This window comes from Suricata suricatta, chromosome 14 (genome assembly GCF_006229205.1).
Source record: "Suricata suricatta isolate VVHF042 chromosome 14, meerkat_22Aug2017_6uvM2_HiC, whole genome shotgun sequence".
Taxonomy (NCBI): domain Eukaryota; kingdom Metazoa; phylum Chordata; class Mammalia; order Carnivora; family Herpestidae; genus Suricata; species Suricata suricatta.
The window spans coordinates 54,358,812-54,383,778 of NC_043713.1; the positions used below are offsets into that span (position 1 = coordinate 54,358,812).

The 24,967-nt window shown below is 40.3% G+C and overlaps 1 protein-coding gene across 5 annotated transcripts in view; it reads right to left on the reverse strand.

The window, feature by feature from the left end:
- The window catches only part of L3MBTL4 (L3MBTL histone methyl-lysine binding protein 4), a 354,831-nt gene that overhangs the window by 265,853 nt on the left and 64,011 nt on the right, over positions 1-24,967 (reverse strand). For all 5 annotated transcript variants that reach the window (XM_029922680.1, XM_029922679.1, XM_029922681.1 and 2 more), the window contains one exon: positions 17,657-17,748. In XM_029922680.1, coding sequence (XP_029778540.1) covers positions 17,657-17,748 — 92 coding nt within the window. The remainder of the gene's footprint in view (positions 1-17,656; positions 17,749-24,967) is intronic.

Here is a 24,967-nt window from a genome sequence, read left to right on the forward strand (position 1 = left end):
CTATTTTGTAATAGTCTGCCTAATGTGTTCCCACTCATATTATTTTCTTTAATATTAGCCTTGTTTCCCAAAGCCTTGCTAAATTACTATGACTTTTGAGCACTTTTGAGCAGATTCAGCATTACTAGTCAATTTACTCTTAATTGCAAATAAATTATAATAAGTATGCTAATGGAAAGTAATGATTAAAATCTAATAGTCCTATTGGTTCAAGAGCTGCTTTTTAATCACTAATTTTAATTCTACTTATTACTGGCTACATATTAGTGTTTATTTTTAGGGTGAAATTTATTCTTTTGGAAAAAAAATCTTTTCATTTGGATATAACATCAAACTTAAAAGTTGCAAGAACAAAATAATACAGAGAACGTGCATAGCCTTTGCCTATGCAGGCTCATTTATTCTTAACAATAGTAGAAGCCTCATTTGTTTTATCATTTTTATCTGTTCCCTCTCTCATATATGTGTATGTGTACAGATATAGATACACATATACATACACATGTACATGTACTTATGATTTTTTCTGAATCATTTGAGAGCCCTTTACCCTTAAGTACTAAATGATTTTCCCAAAGAGCAGACAGTGTACATTCTCTAAGAATAAGAACATTCACATAACAACAGTTCAGTTATCAACTTCTGTAAATTTAACAGTTATATACTGTTAAAATAGTCTTCCATTCATATTACACTGTTTCCAACTTATCCAACAGTGCACTTTATAATATTTTTCCCCTACAGAGGATTCAGTCTAGGGTCAGATATTAAATTTAGTTGACATGTCTCTTTAGTCTCCTAAATCTGGAACATTTTCCATACTAGTTTTTATCTTTTGTAACATGGACATTTTTAAAGAGCATAGTCTTTCCCCTCCTACATTTTGTAAAAGAGGAAGTTCCTCATTCTGGGTGTGCCAAATGTTTCCCCATGATGAGGCTCAGGTTATGCATTTTCTATCAGTATACCACATGAGTGAGGATGTGTCCTTCTCAGAATTTCACATCTGGAACGACGTGATGAAATCCATGACTCCTCTTGTTGATGATGTTAATTTTGATCACACAATTACAGTGTTGTCAAATTCCTTCACTATACAGTCACATATAAAACCCCCACACACATACATAATAAACATTGATACATATGTGTACATATATGCATACTATGCATATTTTATAAATCTCAAGTTCAGGCAGATAAGTCTAATACCAATCCATCCCTAAAGGGCTTGTTTTGCCTTTTTCCACCCATTTGTATATTCTTCCTCCAACCAGGTCCACATATGTACTCATATACTAAATTCTATAGCATATCTGTTACAGCTTCAGGACTATTTCACCCACACTATTACAATAAGCAGATCTACAGAAAGATTTCAGGATTTGTTTGCAATTCTTCCTCCCTGCTCAGCCATCCAAGAATGGGACATATAGTTAAAAACTGTGTTCATACTACTTGGATTCCTGTTTTTCTCTCTCTTTAGTGCACTTATGGTATTCATTTGAAATATGGCTGAGTTCATTGACTGCAATGTGCTCCCAGTTCTTAATGATTTATTTTTATTTCTTAATATGTAGAATGTTAACATGCTTCCAAAAGTGAAAGCTATAAGGAAAGCTCTCAGAGAAGCGTCTCTCTCTGCCATATACTAACCACGTCTTATCCAACCTCGCTATTTTTTGACCTAACCTTCCTTCCTGAATTTCATTTTGTAAAAATAAACACTTATGTTTATGGTTGGTCTTATTTTTCCCTTCCTTCTCATGCAAAAGCTAGCATACTATATATACTATTTTGCACGTGTCTTTTTTTACTTCCTAATGGTCCCTGGGATGGTTTCCATGTCAGGTCACAGCTGTCCACATTCTTTTTCACAGCTGTGTTTTACTCCACTGTGTGTAGGCACCATAGTACAGACTCCATCCTCCTCTACATCTGGGTGCATGCCTTTTTTATGTGAACATGAAATTGTCTTTATATCTTTATGAATTGGCTTGTAAAATGTCGTTAAGAACATTCGCAGATCATTTTAGAAGCTTCCAAGGAGAAACTTAAAGGATGACAAAACCCAAAAACGAAATGGCAAGAATGAATGATTTCTCAAGAATATTTTATTTCTGCAAAAATAAATGTCATGTGTGTGTTTAATTCCCCCAGCCTTCTTCTCACATCTACTCTGTTTTCCCGCAGATTGTACATAACAGGTTTTGTGTGACTGCCTCCTGTTCGCTGCTTTGAAATTTCTTGGTTAACTTCAAAAGCAGTGCACACACATACACGCATGTACACACACTGATAAGAAGCGAAGGGAAAGGCGACCCACAGCGAGTATATTAATAACACTGAAAGGAAATTTAAGAAGCCATTAAAAACCAAGAAAACATATTCCATGTTTTAACAAAACTTCAGATACAAAACTGGGGATAGGGAGGAACTAGAATTATATGGAACAGACTACACCTTCTTTTCACACGTGAACGATAAATTCCAGGCACTGACAGTAATTCATAGCCAGGAGGTAGGATGATCAACATTACTCTCGTCAGCTTTTTCAGAGGGTTTCTTGAGTGAAATTTGGGAGCTTTAGATAACATTGCAAGGGACATTACATGGCTAAACGACTACAGCATTCTTTGGAGGGTTTCAAATAAAAAACAAAACATTCATTTTAACAATCTGAAAGGCAGCATTTAATGAGAAATAGCATTGTCTCTCATCAATCTCTTTTCTGTTTAATGCTTTATTCAGAGCACATTTAATTTTTTTCCTTTCTAAATATCATAGTTTTATGAACATAACTGATAGCCATGCTATAAAATTATGTTTTATGATGACAACAGGGAGCTGGAATCACACATAAAGCAAACAATAGTCTGTTAAATTCAGTCATTTGTGGGTTTGTGGACCTGAAACAACTTTTAGAAATAAATAAACTTAAACCCAGAGAGGTTAAGAGACTTTCTCAAGGTCACACAACCTATTTAGTAGCAGATGGTAACTAAGGACCCAAATCTTCTGCCAACTGTTTGCTCTACATCAGGGGACAGATGTAGAAACTGAACAAGAGAAACCAAAGCTGGCTAGAGGCTGTGGAAGGGTCTCAAGGGCATTTCTAAGGGTGCACCATGCACTTTGGGGTACAAAAGTTAAGCTCTTTTGTTTTGTCATTTTCTTTTCCCAGACAGTTGCAAAATAATAAATGTTGTCACTGATGATAGAGAAGAACTACTCAAAGTTCTATACTACACAGCAAGAGCAGGTGCAAATTACACACTATTATTTAAAAATAAGATGAGTCAGAGCATTAGGAAAAACGAAAACAAAACACCGGGCCCAGAGCAAGGCAGACAGGCGAATAGCAAAACTCCTTTATGATGTACGATGCATCTTTATCGAATGCGCACGCCAGTAGGTCTCTGCTCCAAAGTCACAAATGTACGGTGTAAGCATCTCTTGGATACTTGGTAGATACATGTGAGAAATTCTGGACATTTTTCTCTGTTTATCACCGAGACCGTCATTACAAGAACAGAGAGATGATGCTTATAACGATTATTTTGGAGCCACTCTACAGACTACAGCAGGTTGGTGGCTATCAGCACCAGAAGACCATTAGCTGGATATATGTTACAGAACAGTGTCGATTATCTAAGTGGAAGATCCTGTCTGAATGCCCACAGGCATTCTATTTTCTTCACAAGCAACAGTTGGCAGTCAGTGGTATTTTCCTGATCTGAATTCAGTATCAGAAGAAATGGGAGAAATTAGGCACGCAAGGGGATCAGCCCATGGAGCACACACTTTCACATTCCACGCCTGCAGGACCAGGACAACAGGCTGCTGCTTTCCAAACCTTCACATGATGGTTGTCAAAGGGAAAGACGTTTGGATTTTATAAGCAGCTGCTGTATCTCTTATAACAACAAAGACCACCGCTTAAGAGCCCAGTGCACTTCTTCTTCTTCGATGGTTTATCTCAGCCACATCTTCAAAATCTCAAACTGTCTCAATGGGTATCTCCTAAGCTGAAATGTCACAATTTTAAATATACAGGTCAGATGGCAAGAAGTCTTATGTAGCTAAACTGTGATATAAACAGCTTGACCGCAGAGAATTTATGTCTTGGTCAACACCTGATCATTTTTTTTACTCAATGGGGGAAAAATCAATCATGTAATTGGGATCGTAAAAAAAAAAAAAATCATTCAGATACCACAGAATGGAACATAAAGAAACATTCTCCTAAGACAAACAGAACCAAAGAGAAGGTACAAGAAGTAGAGAGAATCAACCTGCCATGTTTTGAGTGTGATATTCTTGTCAACTTACCATTTGATAAAACAAAATGAGTCCGACTTTACATTTGATCAGAATATTCAGGACAATAGAGGTCTCTCTGAAGAACCACCAAATACTTGCTATGATAGCCAACAACTTATAATAGGTTCAGGTATCTCACTAAACAAACTGAAGAATAAGGAACAAGAAGGGAGGTGTCTAGAGCTTGAACTATCCTTTATCAGGCCATATACAGATGGCTTTTACACAGACACCTGCACAGCACTTAACCTGGGACAAATCCTGTTCTAAGCACTTTAGAAATACCAACTCATTAAATCATCATAAAAACCATACAAAATAGGCATTATATACATTTATCAGATAATGAAACTGGGGCACAGAGGTTATGTAATATGCCTGAGACCACAGTGTGTGTCTGGCTTGAGTGTATGAGTGAGTGGTCAGTAGAGCAGATGAACATCATTACACTCACTGACTAAAGACTTCAACAATTCTTAAACTTTTAGTTTATAATGAAAGCGTAGAATGAGTTTTTAAAGTATCTAAAATTGGTGATCTGAATGTGTGCTATATGACCGTTAAATGATCCCCAAATGCCATGTGAGAATTTAATACAGACTAACGGCAGCACTTTAAGTCAAGGGAGTAAGCGTAACCATCATTGACACATGACTATCCATTTGGGGCAAATAACTGAATTATAAGCCTACCACATCAATGTATGCAACACCAATTTTAGATGGAGAGAAAACAGACACAATACAGTGGAATACAATGGCGCTATTAAAAAGACCTGAATATGCTGAGGTGTCACGAGAACCATGACACACTGATGGGTAGAAAACAAGTGTTAGAGGAGTAAAACACAACTCTTCACATAAGCATTATTCACATATCTGCATAACTACATATATATAGACATGGAAGTATATACATCAAATCATTTTGGGCGGCTCACTTAGAGAGGGAAACCAGCAGAGAGAAAGCCTTTTATTTTTACACTTCTCTGTCTTGTTAGAATTTTTAAATGGCATTATAATTAGTTTAAAAAATCAGCACACACATACGCACGTACAAAATTAAGTGATGACAATGCCAGGCAAGTAGGACATAGGCCCCAAGACGTCTTGTATGTCTTGTTAAGGACCTTTCAGTTTACTCTTAGTCAATGAAGCACCAGAAAAAGCTTTTAAGCAGAGGGGAGAAAAAAATTCTTGCATTCTGTAAAGAACTTATTAGTAGCAGTATGGAGAATTAACTTAAAAAATAGCAAGACTAGAAATAGGAAAGATGCTTCAGGAAGCTTTTAATATCTACCGATAATTGAGAATTTGTCCTGTGCTATGTATAGACCTAACTCAGCTTATTTAAGCCTTAAAACTCACTGTACTGAAACTATACAATCCCCATGTCACCTATGAGGCTCAGAGATGTTCACAAATACCCAACTTGTACAGCTAGTCAGTAAAAAACTAGACTGCAAATTCAGACCTCAGTCTGTGTACTGAAATGCAAAGTTACATTCCACTCCAGAACACTCCAGGAACAAGTGACAGTGAGACCAATGCAGAGCCAGAGCTGGGAATAGGCAGGAGGGGCAGGTTCACTACCCACGCAAGAGACAAGACAGGCAGTACCTGATGACTGGCTGGATGCGGAGGACGAAGAAGGCAGGGAATTTTAAACTGACACCCAGGTTCCAGGCTTGGAAAAAATACCCAAATTTTCCATAATGTGATAATTTTTACTTTGATAATGGCATCAATATCTCCTGATACCTTCAAGGACTTTACAGACAGCTGATGGACAATGACATTTTTGTACATACTTTTCAATTCCAACTTTCTAGAGTATTACTAAAGCTTCAAAGCCCTCTCCTCCATGCCCCCTGTATACTGTCTTGCAACGAATCTTTCACCTTTCAAGTCTATTCACTGCAAATACTGGCAGACTATGAGAGGTTATGAAACTCCTTCCTTGCTTTCTCCTCAGGAAGCTTTATGATTTTCCCCTGAGCTAACACTAGAAACTATCAGGAATATGAGATTCCCTCCTGGCTTCCTCTTTTAATCACAGAGAAAACAGAGATCTTGAATACATCTAAATCTATGGAGAGACACAGATATAGATACAAATATACACACATGCATTCACACATAGCATCCCATCACGTACATATCCACATATGTGTTTCTATTCTTGCCTAAACTACACCTTAACATAGCTGTTTTCAAAGGTGGGGCAGGGGCAGAGTTCATGATTTTAATGGTGGAGCAAAAGGGGCATCTATGTGTCTTCGGGGAGTCTAGAAGCCTCCTTAAAATTTCATGTGCAAATGGATCTAAGCACTTCTCTAAGGCGATTATCAATAGCTTTCGTTAGATGTTCAAAAGGGTCTCAGACCTAAAAAAAGATTAAGAGCCACATGGCTGTCCTTTAAGGGAATCTGTCATTAATCAATCCACTGACTAAACAACATATTTAGGAGTCTTCGCTAAGCAGACAAAGCAGTTCACCGCAGCTGTTCATCATGGATGCACAGGCCAGGCAACAAGGCATGCTTCAAATCCTGCTTTTTCCACCTCATGCCTATTTTTGCCATCTATTTGTTAGGCTAATGGGGAAAAATCATCACCTACATAATTAAACATAACTCGCTGCAAGGCTTCAGTTAAGACGGCAGTGAAGGATGGCTGATTGTGTATTTTTAAACTCTCATTTTAGAGACTACTTCCTTGTTATTTTGAACATTTTTCATAGATTAATTCTGTATCCCAAACTGCTGCCAAGATTATACCAAGAAGCATTCTACAAAAAGAGAACAGAGAACTCGTGGCACAACAAAACTATTCTTTAATATGTTAGTAGATATAAGTCCTACTGCTATTTTTGTGAATCTATTCTACAATAATATCTGATGCAAAGATTCTCATTTCTCCAGAACTAATGACCTTATATTGGTAGTGAGAAATTTGGCTGCGGGGTGTGTGTGTGTGTGTGTGTGTGTGTGTGTGTAAATGCAGTTACCCTAACCTCCCCACTGACTGAATTATACTCTAAGAAAAAAAAAAAAGAAAACACATACCAGAGTGGGTGAAATACTGTTGGATTTAGGCAGCTCTATACCAACAATGATCTTCATGAACAAAGAGAAGGAACCCACACAGAATAAAATAAAGGACTGCATAGAGACAACTTTTAAAAATAACTTCTAAAGTTGTCTGATAATTCATTGGCCAGTACTGAGCAGACTCCACCAATCTCTAAGTGTAGTGTCTAAAACAATAAGCCCACATATTCTTCCCCAAATGACTAAACCCTTCGAGGGAAAAAAGATGAAGATACTTCTAATATAAATTTGCTTTAGCTGAAAGAGAAGATCTGTGGATATTATCTACTCTTGATTCTGAATACCACTACTTTCTTCTTTTAATTTCTCTTCCTCTGAACATCTCTGAACATGACGTTCAGCTTCTTGCTGGAACTTCAGATAAGCAGACTGTACAGGGGCTCCAAGCCTCCCCCACCCCAAGAAGGAACAGGCAGCCCTGATCAGAACATCCAGCCTCACTACTTCAGATGTGCTGACCATTTCCCAGGCCTCTGGTACTTTGAATCCTACCATTACAGAGAAGCGGATTCTAAGAATAGGAAAAATATCTGAGCAGCAAGATCACGATGTATCTTCAGTTTTGCCCCAGAACTTACAGCTTGAGAGAACATGAGAAATGAACATGAATGAGAATTCTCTCTGTTCTTCAGAGTCCCAGCCATTATTCAGCTTAAATGACTTCACGTTGCAAGGTGTCTAGTTTCAAAACACACTCTGCCCTCAATATGCCTTGTGATTTAAACCCCAAGCAAATGTGTGAATATAATACACACAGTATTTTTTTCAAAACATGTTTTTTTCCCTAGGAGAACTCTTTTTTTATTAATTTATTTTTTAATCTAAATCCAAATTAGTTAACATATAGTGTAATAATGATTTCAGGAATAGAATTTAGTGATTCATCACTTACATGTAACACCCAGTGCTCAACACAAGTGTCCTCCTTAATGTTTATCACCCACTTAGCCCACCCCCCATACCCAATACAGCTCCTGCAACCCTTTCTGTTCTCCATATTTAAGAGTCTCTTATGGTTTGCCTCCCTCTCTGTTTTTATCTTATTTTTCCTTCCCTTTCCCTAGGTTCATCTGTTTTGTTTCTTAAATTCCACATGAGTGAGGTCATATGATATTTGTCTTTCTCTGACTTATTTCATTTAACATAATACACTCTAGTTCCATCCACATTACTGCAAATATCAATGATAATAATAATAATAATAACAATAATAATAATTGCTGGGTAATATTCCATTGTATATATACCCCACATCTTCTTTATTCCTAGGATAACTCTGAAGTATCGATGACGTTATCTTAAAACTGGGGGCAACAAAATGCATACAGAAGACAAAAACAGTAAAACAAACAAGCATACACATTGTGTGTTGACAGAGCATCTGGACAGGGACTACAATCTGATTCTAAGCACATCAGAAATCATAGCATAATGAGGGAATTCATTTTTGTTTATACAACTACCAAAAAAGCCACGCACGGCCATCAGTGTGGCTAGTGATTAGTATTTAAAGTATTATCTAAGAAGGATCTAGATTAAAACTACAATAGGGTTCTAAGTTATTAGCAAGGAATTTGGAAGAATGTTCAAAGCACAAAAAACTCGACATTTGACTGAACTGTTTTGGTTGGAAAAGTCCTACTTGTCTGAAATAGTTCTACAGGGGGTTATAACAAATATGAATTTTTATGGCAGCATCTTTCTGCACCTGCAAAGCTAAACACAAATCTAGACTTTATCAAAAACAAAATGCAGACACAGGTTTTTTCAGATTCTATTTAATGTACTGGAATATTTAAAACAGTAGATTTTTAAAAATATAATTCAGGTCTGAGTACAGAAGTTAAATTTAGAGAGAGTGTGTAAGCTATTCCTTTCACTTGGACTATGTAAGGAAAGTTGAGAGAGAACAAGAGTGTGTTCAAATAAGACTGTCATATCTAGAGTCATTAGGAGGTTAAATTAGGAAGATGTCTTTGTTCCCCAACTACCTCCAGTCCTTCCCAAAAGAACCCCCCACAGCACATCATCCTATAGACCACTGAAGTTTCCTTATCAGGAATCAAAGTATTTACAAAATCATAACAGATTACCAAAGATTTTAGAGATGTAGAGGGATAGGGTACAATACAAGAACATATTAAGAAATGCTCAAGATAAAGATATTGCTAAAGGAAGCAGGGGGAGGAGAAGTAGAAACACCGAAGTCCACATGATGATTTTCCTTGCTTTAGGAGATGAAGGAGAGCAACCGAGGAAATATATCTGTCTTCCTCATGAAGAATGAAGAACCAGAATCACAACAAGAGTAGAAGATGTGGAATAGCAATGTCTACCAACACTAACCTTTCACATGAACCTCCAATGATGGGTGGTTTTTGGACTTGACACTCACCTTGAAGCACAGAAGATCAGGAAACTGAGACGGAACACCTGGGTTGATAGGACAGGCTTGATGGGGGCAACCAAGAACATTGGTGTGGTCAGAGACAAGTCCAACAAGGATGGAGTCATAGGAGACTTGGTCCTGGCTAGTGTTCCGAACAATGCTGTCAAGAAGGGCAGAGAGAAGGTTCTGGGGAGAGCAAAGGACTGGAATCTTAGGAGAGTAATTTTAAGAGTTCTTGCATTTGATACCTGGGTGGCTCAGTCGGTAATGCCTCCAACTCTTGATTTTGGCTCAGGTCATGACCTTGCGGTCTATGAGAACAAGCCCCACATCAGGCTCTGTGCTCACATTGCAGAGCATGCTTGAGATTTTCTCTCTTTCCCTCTCTCACTGTCCTTCTCTTACTTTCTCTCTCTCTCTCAAAGTAAATAAACATTTAAAGAAAAGAATTCCTGCATTTAATAAAGTGAACTCTATGTCAGTCACTATATTGTGCTAAACACTTTATATACACTTTATGTAATTCCTCAGAAGTCCCTAAGAAACAAGAGATATTATCTGCCACTTTCAGTTAAAAAACTGAGAGTCAGAGAAACACATCAGAGTCCTTCTTCTATTGAAGGGAGAAAAGTTTAAAGGACGTAATGAGGCAGCACATGTCCAAGCACCAAACCAATTAAAGATGCTCAAAAGTGCACATCTCCCAGAGAATCACAAAGCAGAAAGGAATTTTTAAAAAAAGAAACCCAGTCAGTCTTCAAAGAGATTACAGTTCTACCCAGAGATGTGTAATCATATAGAATGACATAAAAAGCAGCCAGACATGCTATGTACACAAATGGCAAACAGAACCACCATTTACAACAATAATTTCAGCAATAAAAATTTGTTACAGTTGCTAGGGAAATGGGGGGCTTACTCCTAGATGAAGGCATTAATGGTAGGGGCTGAGAGAAGTAACTGAAGAGGCAAAACCTGAGCAGACTTGATTGTCAGACATGCTCGAGCAGAGAGAGGAGGAACAGTGGCTGGACAGAACAGTGGCTGGACACAGGGCAATGAGAGTAGAGGGTTCTTCCCAGAGATAAGGAGCCCGTGAAGCAGACTCACACAGGCAGACAGGGAAGAGGAATGTACTGCATGTACTGAGTGTAAGCCTGCTGAGGGCCACCCAGGAGAGGAGGCCAGAGGACCAAGAGAAAAGTCTAGGAAGTTACAAACTCCACAGATCTAGGTGGAACTTGAGTTTAGAGGATGGATGAGATGACCCAGGAGCCATGCAGAATGGGGCCTTAAGCTGGAAGCCCAGGAGAAGAGGAGAACTTTCAGAAGCCCCTGGTGAGGAGTGGCTGGGAACATGCAAAAGCAGCAGCAGACGGTGGACAGAGTCCTGGAGCAGAAAGGGTATAAGCCAACGCCTGACATGTGTCTGGCTTTGAAATCCTGGGGGTCACTTCTGTTGGCACAGTTTGGGCAGTGGTGGGAGTAAGGGCCAGGAGGCAGTGGTTGGAGGAGGGTAAAGTTTGGAAAATGAATTAAAGGGAAAATGCAGGCCAACATTTTAAGAAGCTAGATCAGACTAAGGAGATGAGCTATCGAGGGGAGGGGAGGACCAAGGAACAGCATGCTTTCTTAAAGATGGAGCAGACAGGCATACTTATGTTCTAGATATACATGTTCAGAAGGGAAGGCAACTTATAAGCAGGACATGAGATGACTGACAGGTAGTGGATGAATTCTCCCTGGAAAAGCGGAAACCAGAAGGCCCCAGAGCACAGGGAAAGGGACAAGGGGCAGTAAGACGTCTTCCAGTCCAACTCCGGGAAGATGTATAAATAGGTGTGAGTGACAGTTTGTAGAAGGAAGTGGAGGAAGGATACAGCGCATCCATGAAGGGAGCGACTCCTTCTGCTGGGAGGGAGGGCAGGTGCCTGAGAGAAGAGCCTTCCTAAAAAAACAGGCAGCACTCAGACTGATGACCCAGAAGGATGTCCAGGCACTGCCCTCTCAGTGTGCAGGGCCACCAATCTGCAAGGCTTTCTGGTTCTTCTCCAGCGGTGGTTGGTGGCTTAGATGCAGAGGTTAGAAGGCACACATAATTCCCCCAGAGCCTGGGTTTGGGCTGGCACATGTCAGGCGAGGATGTCAGGGGACAAGGCAGTAAAAGATCCTGGCAAGGGAGTGGCTGAAATGATGGACACAGAGGGCCAGCCTGGCCAGGGGCAGATGTGAAGCCAGAAGGAAGAAAAAGGACGAATTCAACCATCAACCATCACATGTGTTAATGAAAAGAAAAAAATGGTATTGTGAGAATAAGGGGAAGAAAAGGATGCACTGGCCTTGGATGGGACCACAAGTGGAATGTAAAGGTCCACACTGCAGCCTCCAACTCTCGATTTCGCTCAGCGTATGATCTCATGGTTCTTGAGTTTGGGCTTCGTGTTGAGCTCTGCGCTGACAGCTCGGAACCTTCCTGGAATTCTCTGTCTCTCCCCTGTGCTCCCTCTATCTCTCTCTCTCAAAAATAAATAAATAAACTAAAAGAAAAAAAAAAGAAAAGGTCCACACTGCAGAAGATATTCGGTTCTGATCTATGCAAGTATGGCGTGCGGTGGTGGACTGTGCTGGAAAGGAGGGCCAGGTCCCAGGGGAGGCACTCAAGGTACCAGGTGCTCATGTGTGCAAAGGATGTGCAAAGATGAGAACAAGACTAGGGCAGGAGAAGAGGAAGGCTCAGGAGGGCAGCATGTGAGAGTGCGCATGTGCACACCCATGCACACACAGAGGCATGCACGCACGCACGCGCACACACACACACAGAGGCATGCACACACACAATTCAATGAAGTAACAAGGGTGGAAACAGTTGGGAGGAGACAGCATAAACCTCAAGGGAGTAAGGCTGGGTATAGAGTGACAAAATACTAATGGGCAGGCAGGAAGTAGGAGGAGGCTGGGCCCACTGACCCTGAGGGATGGAGAAGTGGGTGTGGCAGAGGAGAAAGTGCACTCTTAGGAAGCAGAGGTTATAAGTAAAGCAGCTGTGTGTGCTGGCTGGGGAACGGAGGGACCCATACGTAAGCTAAGGATGATGCATCCCTTGTTTTACCACAGGAGAATGACAGAAGGGGGCCGGCCATCAGAAGTCATTCAGGCCAGAGCCAGGGCCAGTTCAGCACAGCAATGGAAAGGGTATGGACCTGTGGACAGTGGCTTCCCACACAGCCATGTCCTAATCCCTGGATGTGTGTATGTTTGTGTATTCATGAATATATGTGTATGTTACAAGACAAAAGGGATTGTGCATATGTGATTAAGTGGAGAATCTCCAGATGGAAAGGTTATCCTGGCTCATCCAAGCCCAATGTCATTACAAAAGTCCTTGCAGGAGGGAGGCTGAAGGACCAGGGAAGGAGATGTGAGCATGCTCCGGAGCAGGCTGGAGCGATGTGGGCCCACACGTTAAGAAACACAGGCAGCCTCTAGAAGGTAAAAAAGGCAAGGAAAGAGATTCTCCCCTACAGCCTGCCGAAAGAACGTAGCCCTGTTGATCCATTTTAGATTTCTGACTTCCTGAACTGTAAGATAATAAACTTGTATTGTTTTAAACCACTAGGTTTATGGTAATTTGTTACAATTGCAAGATGAAAAGAAAAGAAGAGAAGGGAAGGGAAGGGAAGGGAAGGGAAGGGAAGGGAAGGGAAGGGAAGGGAAGGAAAAGAGAAACAATTCCATTGCTATATAAAATTCAAACTATAACTATATACTACACTATCAAAGACATATAGAGAAGCCTAGGAGAGTTTTCAGTTTTTCCATGACAACTTTCATCTTGTCCTGAAATACCAATCATTTAAAAATATGCAATTGTCTCTGACCTGCAGGGACCTAAGCCTGCATTTAGCCTAACTGCTTGGCCATCCAACAGCAGCCAGGGAGACAGGAACATCTGCTGGGCATAAAAAGCAGAGCTTTCTGGGCCAGTGACTAAGGACAACGGGGATGTGTCCTTGTGGGACAAGGGCAGTTTGGCACTAGGGCAGGAGCTGCACTCTCTGGTCAGACTTGCCACAGAGGGCGGGGCAGGTGCAGGTGGAGGTCCCACCTGCTCATGGGCAGATTACACTGGGGGGTGGCACCTGCCTTCTTGCTAGTCCTACACTGTCTCCAGACCTTCACTCCCACCAGCAGGAGCCGGGCAGACACGGGCTGCCAAGTCCGCAGGTCAGAGTGTGCAGGCTGGGACAGCTTCGTGAAAGAGAAGGGTGTTGGGGGGACATGGCCCTACAGCGGAAGATCAGAGAACAAGAAGAGACAAACAGGCCTCACACTTGGATAAAGACTCTGAATAGTTCGTGCGTGGACCAGCTTGGCAGGCACAGAAGAATTTCTCTGTGGATGCGCACCTGCAGAGGGAGCTAGACGATGGGGACTTTGATTCCCGGCCAGCATTTTTGAATTTGTGATGGGCAACTGGGTCGGAGGAATGCTTTGGTAAGATACAGAGGATAGCGAGATGACTGGTAGGTAAAATACGAGAGAAAAGTTTTAGAACTAACTTCAAACAAAAGAAAAAATAGTTTATAGTGTGAATCAAATCAAGATAGGTGCATTTCACCAGTAATGAAGACAAAATATTTTTACATTTTCTTACAACAGAAGGTGTTTACATCCTTATAAACTCACTACCCCAGATGGTAAAATAAATCATAAATTATAAAGAACTTCACTTTGTCTTGTACAAAAAGAAATTCAAAATAGACCTATAGACATGCAAAAACCTTGTGTGCAAATAAAATAGGCGTATGTTTTTTTAAAAACACACACTTTCTTGGATGAAGGCATGTCTGGTTCGCATGATGGAACTGATCATGTGTGTGTGTCTGTGTGCCTGGTACATCTTCTAAACTTGAACATTAGGATGGAAATTATATGTTAAAAGTAAAGTAATACTTAATATCTTTTTAATAGTCTTCCATTCAAGATATGCAAACTATTCCATTTTATTTTCAACATTTCGAGTTCCATCTCAGCTGGCTGACCTGAACACCATTATTATAGTATTTACACAATTAAAATGGACAGTAACAGTCAAGAGCACAATGCCAATCCAAAACTGAGTTTAAGCTGACCATCCTTCTTAGAAGACTGGCCCTTTTTATTCTCTACTGAAACCTACTTTCAATTATAAACCACGTTACTTCAGCTTAGAATATAACTGTCCAGTCAGAGTGACACTGTATCTTGTGCATGAGGGTCTCCAGCCATCAGGATACATCAGGCGTAGTGACTGGTAAGCTTCTTTCTCCTGGGTCAGGGCTGAAGGAGAGCCCAACTCTGCATGGAACACTCAGGAAACTCATGACTTGTACACTCCACTGACCAAATTTTCTATCTCATACTTGTCACATTAGAGGGCATATCTTACATCTCAACTAGGATGAGATCCTACATGGTGCTTTGTACAGAAAGGGCTCAAAAACAGGAGTTGCTTGACTCAACTCATGAGTGAAGAGAAAGGCATGTCGACAGGTCAGACATATCCACTTTCTCACATGCTAACACTTTACGGTCATTTTCAGAGTCAATAAAAGTTAGAGTCCACAAGCTCAAGAAAGTCATATTTTATAGTCACACTATTAGCCAAGGAATCCTCAAAGACTGTTTCTCCTACTCACTGCTCATCTCTACTTCATGGACAGGCCCATGGATTCTATTTACACCCTCCAAAGGGAACCCACCCCTGTCTTTACATGCCCTATGTACCCTCCCTTAGCACTTGCCAGTACCTCTTTCATCATCTCTCTATATATAAAGTCAAGGGAGAAAGTTATATGACCTATAACCTATGATTACACAGTTCCCAATATTGCCATATTTATTTCAGGAACAGAAATCTCACATTTGCTCCCTAGAGGTGTTTTAGTTAATGCTAGGTCACAAGAGAACACTTGGGGGAGAAATGCTCTGTGCTGCAGGTGTTCTTGCACTAAGTGATGTGTCCTAAAGGAGAAACTGAGCAGTAGTGTTAATACACTCCCTGGCCGAGCTAATGGAAGAATGCAGGCACTGGCCAGAACCTCACAGCTCTCTGTTATCAGCTCTGGAAACGAGAGCACACTTTAGCCTAACACCCTAACGTGTGATTCAATCTTCAGTGGAAGGAAGACAGGATCCCAGCCTGGGGACACACATACACGTTCTGACTCAGATGCTGTGTCACTCATGGCCAATTTTGCCACACGTAACTTCTGACTTCAATCACTGACTGTTCTTACATTTTTGTGGCTTCTGGCTGCCTGCAGCGATTCTCATCCACGCACAGCCACTCGGTTACATGCCTGGCCTGGGTCCTGTGGTCGAACCTCACACACTGGACCCACAAGCTACATCTGCCCTTTGGGCTCATAGCACCTGATAGGCCTTAGCTGTCTCCAAAGCTGGCCCATTCCACTCTCCTGACCTGCAGTGATCACACAGCAGGGCACAAATTGGACCCAGGGATGAGGGAAAGAACCACTATAGGCTGCACTGGATTTCACCAGCCAAAACAACTCTCTTTAAGAACCTATGCTCAGAAATTGTTCAACACTGAATGACCATGAGCACACCAAGAACAGACACTGAGGAAACACAAAAGAGAAGGAAGATGAGACCCCCTTACCTAGGGAACTTACATGCTTTTGGTGGAGCAAACACCTTAGGTGTCATCACATGACAGTCTCATCAGGAGTTAGCAGGTCCCTGACTCCTGAGCAGGGTGCTTGGTTCTGACAAGCCACTACCACAATGGACCTCTATCCTGCATCCAGAAGCCTGAGGAAGTTCTCAAGCTCCAGTGTGCCAGGTCCCAGCCCCTGAGGGTCTAACTCAGTAGGTCTCAGGAATACCCATGAATCTGGGTTCTCCAAAGGTCCATAAAGGCATCCAAAATGAAGACTGGGTTGAGTACTAAATATTCAGTATTTCTTAAATGTGAGCTGCAACAACTTGGTTTCTCTTTATTTCCCTATTTGCTTCACTTCTGCTCCCCCATTTTATTGCTATCTCCAGGATTAAAATCTTAGCCCTTCGGCATCATAAAAAGTGCTAGATATAACTCAAGGAACGTCATGGAAAGTAAAGCAAATAAAAAGTGTTAGCATCTCATTGCAGGTTAAAATGCAATATAATGATGCACATCTGAAATACTGAAAACATAGACCAAGAATAGAAAGGGTAGCAGAAGATTTGGTACCATGGGTAAAGATGACCCTCTGAGGCTGCCAGCCTCCCATGCCCACAGCTGCTTGGTCAAGCAAGCGCATTCAGGCTACTCTGGGCTGTCCGAGTCAAGCACAACATGATCGAGGGGGTTTCACTATCTCCTTCCACATGCTGTCTGACCCACCACTTTCATGCAACACACTAAAACAGACCCCTTGAGCCTGATCCTTGGGTTGGGCAAGTGCTAGCACTTAGACCAGCACTTTCTGTTTATTATGTGCATGTGGCATCCAATGCCCTGTACGCGTACAACCGAGTCCTCCAACAACCCAAGGAAGTAGGTATGGTAATTTCCCTACGTTACAGGAGAGGAAACTGACGCACAGAGAAACTGAATGACTTGCCCATGGTCACAGAGCTGAGAGGTGGTAGCCGTGGGTTTCAAACCCAGGTATTCCAGCTCAGAGCACACATTCTGAATCTCAAAGGCCTCTACTGGCTTTGTTATCTTCCAGCAAGACCTACAAATCAAGTAAGTTGGTATTCTAACTAGGCAAATGATTTCCTTTCAGTTAATCCTCTAAGTGTTCACTCCTTGCAAAAATGTACAACGGGAAGTGGTTCACCTTGGAAAACAGTTCCACGGGTGCCGCTACAGCCTTCTGTTCTGTCAAGTACTGCTCCCAAGACCAAGCTTCCTGTGCAGCCACTGAGGAGCCTGGAAAAGAAAACACGGTGATTTTTCCTGAAATAATTAGTGACAGAAAAAATAATATTTAATTGAAGATAAACCCACCAAGCAGGCTAATTAATTAAATAATAAATAAATAAATAAATAATAAAACCTTATCTCTCACTTTCTGTGAGCAGTTAGTCAGATCATCTAACCAGTCCATCTGCAGCTTCTCTGGTTTTAGAACAGGCCTGTGAATATATCTGACCCTCAAGAAGACCACTGATAAACACTTAAAATGGGTAGCTTCTTACTCCTCTCAAAGAAGAGTCAACAGGTTTTCTAGAACATGATTTGGTTCATTTTACAGTAAATGACCCAAAAATCTCATTGTAATGTCCTTTCACTTTCACACTTTTTTGAGGTGAATGTCTAGAGGCACAACCTGTTGGAAGGCAAGGCAGAAATATATGCCAAACGCTTTAAAAATTATTTGTATATTTTGAACTAGCTCTGCTTCCAGGAATCTGTCTTAATGTGATTATAGCCAATGTGCCCAAGGGGCAAACACAAGGGTTCACAATAATAAAACGCTGGAAACAAACTGAAGGTCCACCAAGCGGGGGCTAATTAAATGCATTGCGCAGACATGTCATTTTAATAATAGGCTGTAAAATTACATTATAGAAGATTAATGGCAGAGAAAGACTATGTTAAGAATACACTCTTAGTGGGGGTTAAAATCAGCACTTCAGAAAATGAAATGATCCTTTTTGGTAAAGTATGTAATGGAAATTAAAAAGACTAAAATTATGTAAATCAAAATCATAAATGAGGTCATCTTCAGCTGCCAGGATTATAGCTTCTTCCCAATTTATTCTGCACTTCATTTAATAAAAATACATTTTTAAGTAATACAACTCTTCTGAAGAGGATTGACAATTGTTTTAAGTTTATATTCTGTGTCGCAGGCATTTCCTCTCCATGATTAACAAGCTAAGGAAGGAGTCATGATAAAGGTTGATAATAAAAATATACATCACAACATTATTACAGCAAAAACACAAAATCGTATCAATATGGGAGAAGAGTCAAATAGGTTATATTTATAATACATGTACACATATATGTATATGACACATATATGATTATGAAGTTATCAAAAACTTTATTTTTTACGTAACAAACTGTCTCGAGAATTTTCTAGGTTAAGTAAACACCAAAGTAAGGCCATAAGCCATTAGATATATTATATTATCCTAAATTTTAAAATATAAATGATGACATATATTAAGACATTTATTTATTCAACATATTTATAAAGCACCTCCTTTGTGCTAGGCACTATGCATAGATATTTGTTCACACATACAAACACACATGCATAGAAAAACAACTGAAAGGAAACATCAAAATAAACATAGTGGCTATATGTGGGTAGTGAGGTTAACGTAAATAGTTTCCTTGTTTGTTAGTCTTTTACTATTATATTATTAAAATTCTCTGCAAGTATTATTACCATACACATACACGCACGCACACATAAATACACAAACACACTCTCATATGTACACTTCCTGGAAAAGACTGGCCAAAAAGTGCTATGTGGGCTTTAACATTTATCTTGCTGTAAAATGTTCCTGACGAAGGTACAGATGGTAAAAGGTCAGAACTGCATGAGCACTAGTAGTGACAGGTGGTAAGATGCACCTCGAAGTCAAACATTTGGAACCTCTCAAGACAATAAAGCAACCTGATGGAATAACAAACATAAAAATCCATCAAGTTGTATAGGAAAAATTCATGTAGACTTTTAATCATTTAAAAAATATTTGATGAGTTTTCCTTAAGGTGACAGAAGTGTGCTATCTGCTGAAACAGAAATATGACCAAGTCCCTGATCCAGGAGATGAAAAATAAACAATACATATAATTGACAAAAAGGAAATAATTTAAGCTCAGATTACAAAGAAAATATATTAGTTTAGAGTTTAAAAACAGACACAGAATATACACATTAATATTTGCTATTTATCAAATATTAGCACACTAGTATGTTCTTACTAAGAAATACACTTACTAAAACATGAGAATTTTTAAAAGCATTTTAATAATCCAATAAGACTAACAGAATTGTCATCAATGGATTTTCTTGCTTGTTTGAAAATAATGAGACATTACAGTGTGATTCCCATCAAGGAGCTTGCAGTCTGTTCAACCATTATAGCACTTACTAATTTACTGCCATCTCTACCACAATATGTGATATTTTATTTTTCTAAATAGAGAATGCAATTTGACAAACCCTGAAAATTCCCTAGTAAGATTATCCAACATCTCTATTTTCACATAAGCACTTTACTACATTACAATTATATGCTTTACAAAAAAACATTACGGCACTGTTGTCTCTAAAGCAAATATAGATACCTCATTTTCTACAACAGTTGTGCTCTTAAAAAGACTGTGTAATTTCTCAATTTAATCATATTCCACATTATTCTATATCATCACTTCACCGGAAGAAAGTCATATCTAAGATGTTTTATGATCACATAAGTCTGTAATAAATCTTTTAAATTTTAGCAGAAAAGGAAAACATAATGCCAAAAATAACAACTTTCAATGAATTAAGTATTTCTGTAGAGCAAGAGAACTACTCAGCAGCACTGTGCCTGCCAGCGAGATGGGGAAACGCCACGTTGGCCTGCCCCCGGTGGCCCCGACAGGCCTCACATCGCCGCTGACTGGAGGCAGACTCATACCAGCTGAGAGAAACCAGTTTGCTTACTTGGAATTAGCAGGTAAACTCCTAAAAATAAAGAATCTCATTGATCTTGTCCATCACTGGATCTCTGGAGCTATAACCATGCTCAACCATAAATATTTGTTTAATGAATTAAAGGCAAGCGAGATAATACTTTTGGCTTTAAAAATGAATTCAAAGGGATCTGTTGTGACCAACTCATTTCTCAGTTTCTCGGGAGAGAAGGAAGCAATTATGAAAGAGCACCGCTGCCAGCACCAAATTTTCTTTATGTTTTATGTAATTTTCTTGAACATGCTATAGACACAACGTTCATTTTACAGAGTACTAGATGTGCACACAGGTTTGTAAATCCTAAATTCTATTTCTTTTCACTATACACAGTGGCTACAGCAAAATGTTCCAATTACTACTCTTCTGCCAAAGATTACTAATATACAATATATATTTGATATACACTACCTGTCACTTAATAAACACCTATTATATGCCAGGTACCAAGTGAGGGTGTGCGTGTGTGTGCACATGTACATGATATAAGTGTGTATGTGTGACTGTGTATGTTTCCATTTGCTCCTTATAATACTGAATATCAGATTTATAACCTCATTTTATACTTACAGGAAATAGGCTTACACAGGTCACACATCTGGAAAAATCTAGATTTAAACAAAATTTCTCTCCCATGCACTCCCGTTATACAATATTGCTTCACTTCAGTACACACGATGAAGACATAGCAGAAATGCCTATTAAACTAGTAACTTTTGGAGCACCTGAGTGGCTCAGTCAGTTAACCATCTGATCTTGATTTCAGCTCAATCTCATGGTGGTGAGAACTAGCCCCATGTTGGGCTCTGCACTAAGCATACAGCCTGCTTACTATTCTCTCCCTTCCTCTCCCTCTGCCTCTCCCGTGCTTGCTGTCTCTCTCCCAAGAAATAAATAAAAATTAATTAATTAGTAACTTTCAAGTTTACAAGTACCATAAAATTAAGGCCGCAGGGAAATTAATAAGCTCACCCATTCATGGTGACTTTGTAAAACCGACTAAAACTTTTGAAAGTCATGTTGACAAAACGTACAAGTGTACCTCGGAGATATTGTAGGCTCAGTCCCAGACCATGATAATAAAGGAAATATTGCAATAAAGCAAGTCAAATGAACTCTTTGGTTTCCCAGTGTGTATGAAAGTTATGTTTACACTATACTATAGTCTACTAAGTGTGCGATAGCATTATGTCCTAAAACACAATATACATAACCTAATTTGAAAATACTTTACTGTTTAAAGAAGGCTGTCATCTGACCTTCCAGAGAGTCATAAACTTTTTGTTGGTGGAGGGTCTTGCCTCAATGTGGTGGCTGCTGACTGATTAGAGTGGTAGTTGCTGAAGGCTGGGGTGGCTGTGGCAGTTTCTTAAAATAAGACAATGAAGTTCACCACATTGATTGACTCTTCCTTTCACCTGGATGCTCAGGGATTGAGGTGGGGTTGTTAACTGCCTAATTTTAATACTGTTGTGTCTCAGGGAATAGGGAGGCCTGAGGAGAGAGAGCCAGGGTAGCAGCTGGTAAATGGAGTAGTCAGAACACACACAGCTTCTACCAATTACGTTAACCATGTTATACGGGCGCAGTTCATGGCGCCCCAAAACAATTACAGCGGTACTTCCAAGATCACTGGTCACAGATCACCACAGCAAATATAATAATAATGAAAAAGTCAAAATATTGTGAGAATTATCCAAATGTAACACAGAGACACGAAGTCAGCAAATGCTGTTGGAGAAATGGCACCAACAGACCTGCTTGATCCACAGCTGTCACAAACCTTCAATATGTAAAAAGCCCAGTATCTGTGAAACCTGATAAAGCAAGGTATACCTGTATTTATAGCCAAACATAAGGTGTTCATACTTGTTGATCAACTAATCCCAACTTTAACATTATTCTTAAAAAATGCAAAAGGAATTTTTAAAAAGCCTTTACACCAGGACAAAATGGGGAAAAACATCTAAATATCCAACAAGAGAGGTCAAATAAATTACAGTTATGAGGACCACATGATGTAACTTTTGCAAGTATTAAATTAAGGACTGTTACAGCACAGTTTACATGCACTTCAGCATGAGAATGTACATTTTTACACACAAATAAAAAACATAGGAAAACAAAGAAATGAAGATGTCTGGGTAAGGGAGTGAGATTCGTCAAGCGATACAAGACAAGGGCTGACAGATTTGGCCAGCAAAGTTCCAAGCACTTTTAAATCTTCAGGCAGCTTATTACTTATATGAACAGCAAACAGGAAAAGCGGTCAAAGGAGCCGGCTCCCAGGTCCCTTGCACAGGGTGACATTGAGACAAGAAGTCCAGACACTGCCACAAAAGTGCTCCGACACCCAGTTCCTGGGGAGGCCATTGCATGCTGCCCTTGTGCACCTGTACAGCCGGCAGCTGGACCCCAGCGACAGGTAACACAAAAGGATTCAAGCCTCATCGGGACCTGGAGGCACAAGAAACTGTCGCGAGAGCCTCCTGGGGGTGGCCTCCTGGAAGCAGCTGGTCGAGAGCCACCAGTATTCTCATGGGCCACAAGGATCACAGAGCGCTCTGTCAGACTGAGGTCAGCTGCAGGTCAACCTCGTCTACCTGGCCACCTGGGTGTGTACAGAGTCACCAAGACACCATGGCAGAGCCATCCTCCTACACCGGGGATGGATTTGGCTCTTAAAAATAAACACAACACCTTCCCTTGTGTGGAAATAAATAAGCAGGGCCATCTCTCTTTCTCTGTGCAGTATTAGGCAGTGTGTGTGTGTGTGTGTGTGTGTGTGTGTGTGTGACCGCACGCACAGCACATGTCCTCTCTTATAAAGCAAAGAAGAGTCCCTCATCTTATCTGCAAATCCGTGCTGTTGGGTTTACATGGCCTCAGCCAAATTTGCAGAACACCAAAACCCACAGCACTTCATAAAAAGCAGCGATTTGTGCCTCCCAACACGACACACTTACACTCTACCACCTCACTGAATTTTGCTTGGTTGTTCTACATACACCTTGAGGTTGGTTGGCTTCTTCATCAGATCAGCAAGAGCAAAGACTGGATATTGAAGGCAAAGAATACAGAAAAAAAAACCTGATAAAACTTCCCAGGGGTTGAAGTGACCGTGTATTTGTCATGCTTCTAGAGCATGCCTTCCCTTCTTTAACTACAGTCACAAACCGGCATCCTCCACTGACCATAATCATTTTCCTTGTCTGCAACCCATGGACAAGCCTTTTGGAACTATCAACAAGGGTGGGTGGATGAGGAGAACCACATTGGGTCCAGCCAGAGCTGCCAGCCAGCCATTCGCAGTGGGAGACAACCCCAGAAAGAATGGTCCAGGGAGGGCAGTGTTGACAGAGGATTCAAGTTTGGAAGGTGGAATAGGAGAGTCAACTGCCGAGAAAAACAAATCTAACAGGATGACAAACTAAGAGAGCTAAGCAGAACATGAGTCACAAGTCAAGGAAAGGCTGGGTCAGTGCATGGACAAGTTGAAGGCTAGCACAATGACTCATTTTCTTAATGGTGTGTGCATATGGTATTAATGAATGCATAGGTACACTTCACTGAGCCAGGCCATGTCCTTACAGAGAGCACAACACAGAGACACTAGAGTTTCAGCTCTCAGATGTACTCCTTTTATGAAGTGCTCACGACATCTACTAGGATCAGCAGCAATATCACCCTCATAAAAGGAGGTCAGCCGCACACTGAGTATAATCTATCCCAGACCAGATACCTTTAACCTTGAGAGATATTTTCAATTCTGTAAACCACAGCTGTCTCCTACTTCATCATTTCAGATCTGGAGTTCTGAATACCTGAGTTTGCTTAAATCAGTAAAAAGCCTTTACTTTATATGGGAATTTTTCAGATGGGTATTCTTCCATCTGCATGTTAGCGTTTTTGTTATCAACTCTTCTTATAAAAATCCATGATGTAAAAAGTATAGCATGCTAGTGAAATATGGAAAGAAGCCCTAGTTGTCATCTGATACTGTGATGTTTTCAAACTTAAAATTTCTCTTTAGCATGACCCCATTCTTCCTTACAAATATATCCTATTAGGATCCCCAATATTAGAAACCCCCCAAATGCAACTGATCTGACAGTTCCATGCTCTACCCACTCAGCCTCCCATTGGTCACCCTCAAAGACCACAGACTGGAAAATCCCCAACAGATGAATTCTTCACTTTGTCAATGGGAACATCCAGTCTTAGGAAACTGCACAGTACTTATTTGTAATTCTCTGAACTAAAATTAAAAATGGTAAGGGGTAAAGAATAAATAAATTATCATTTTTAAGGACAGAACCACATAAATCCTAGGGCTTGTGCCACTGAGCAATACCTTTTTAATTTCATTAGTCATAAACATAACCCTTCACACCAATATTCCAACTTCATTTCAAAAGACATGCTGCATATAGCTCCATCAGACGA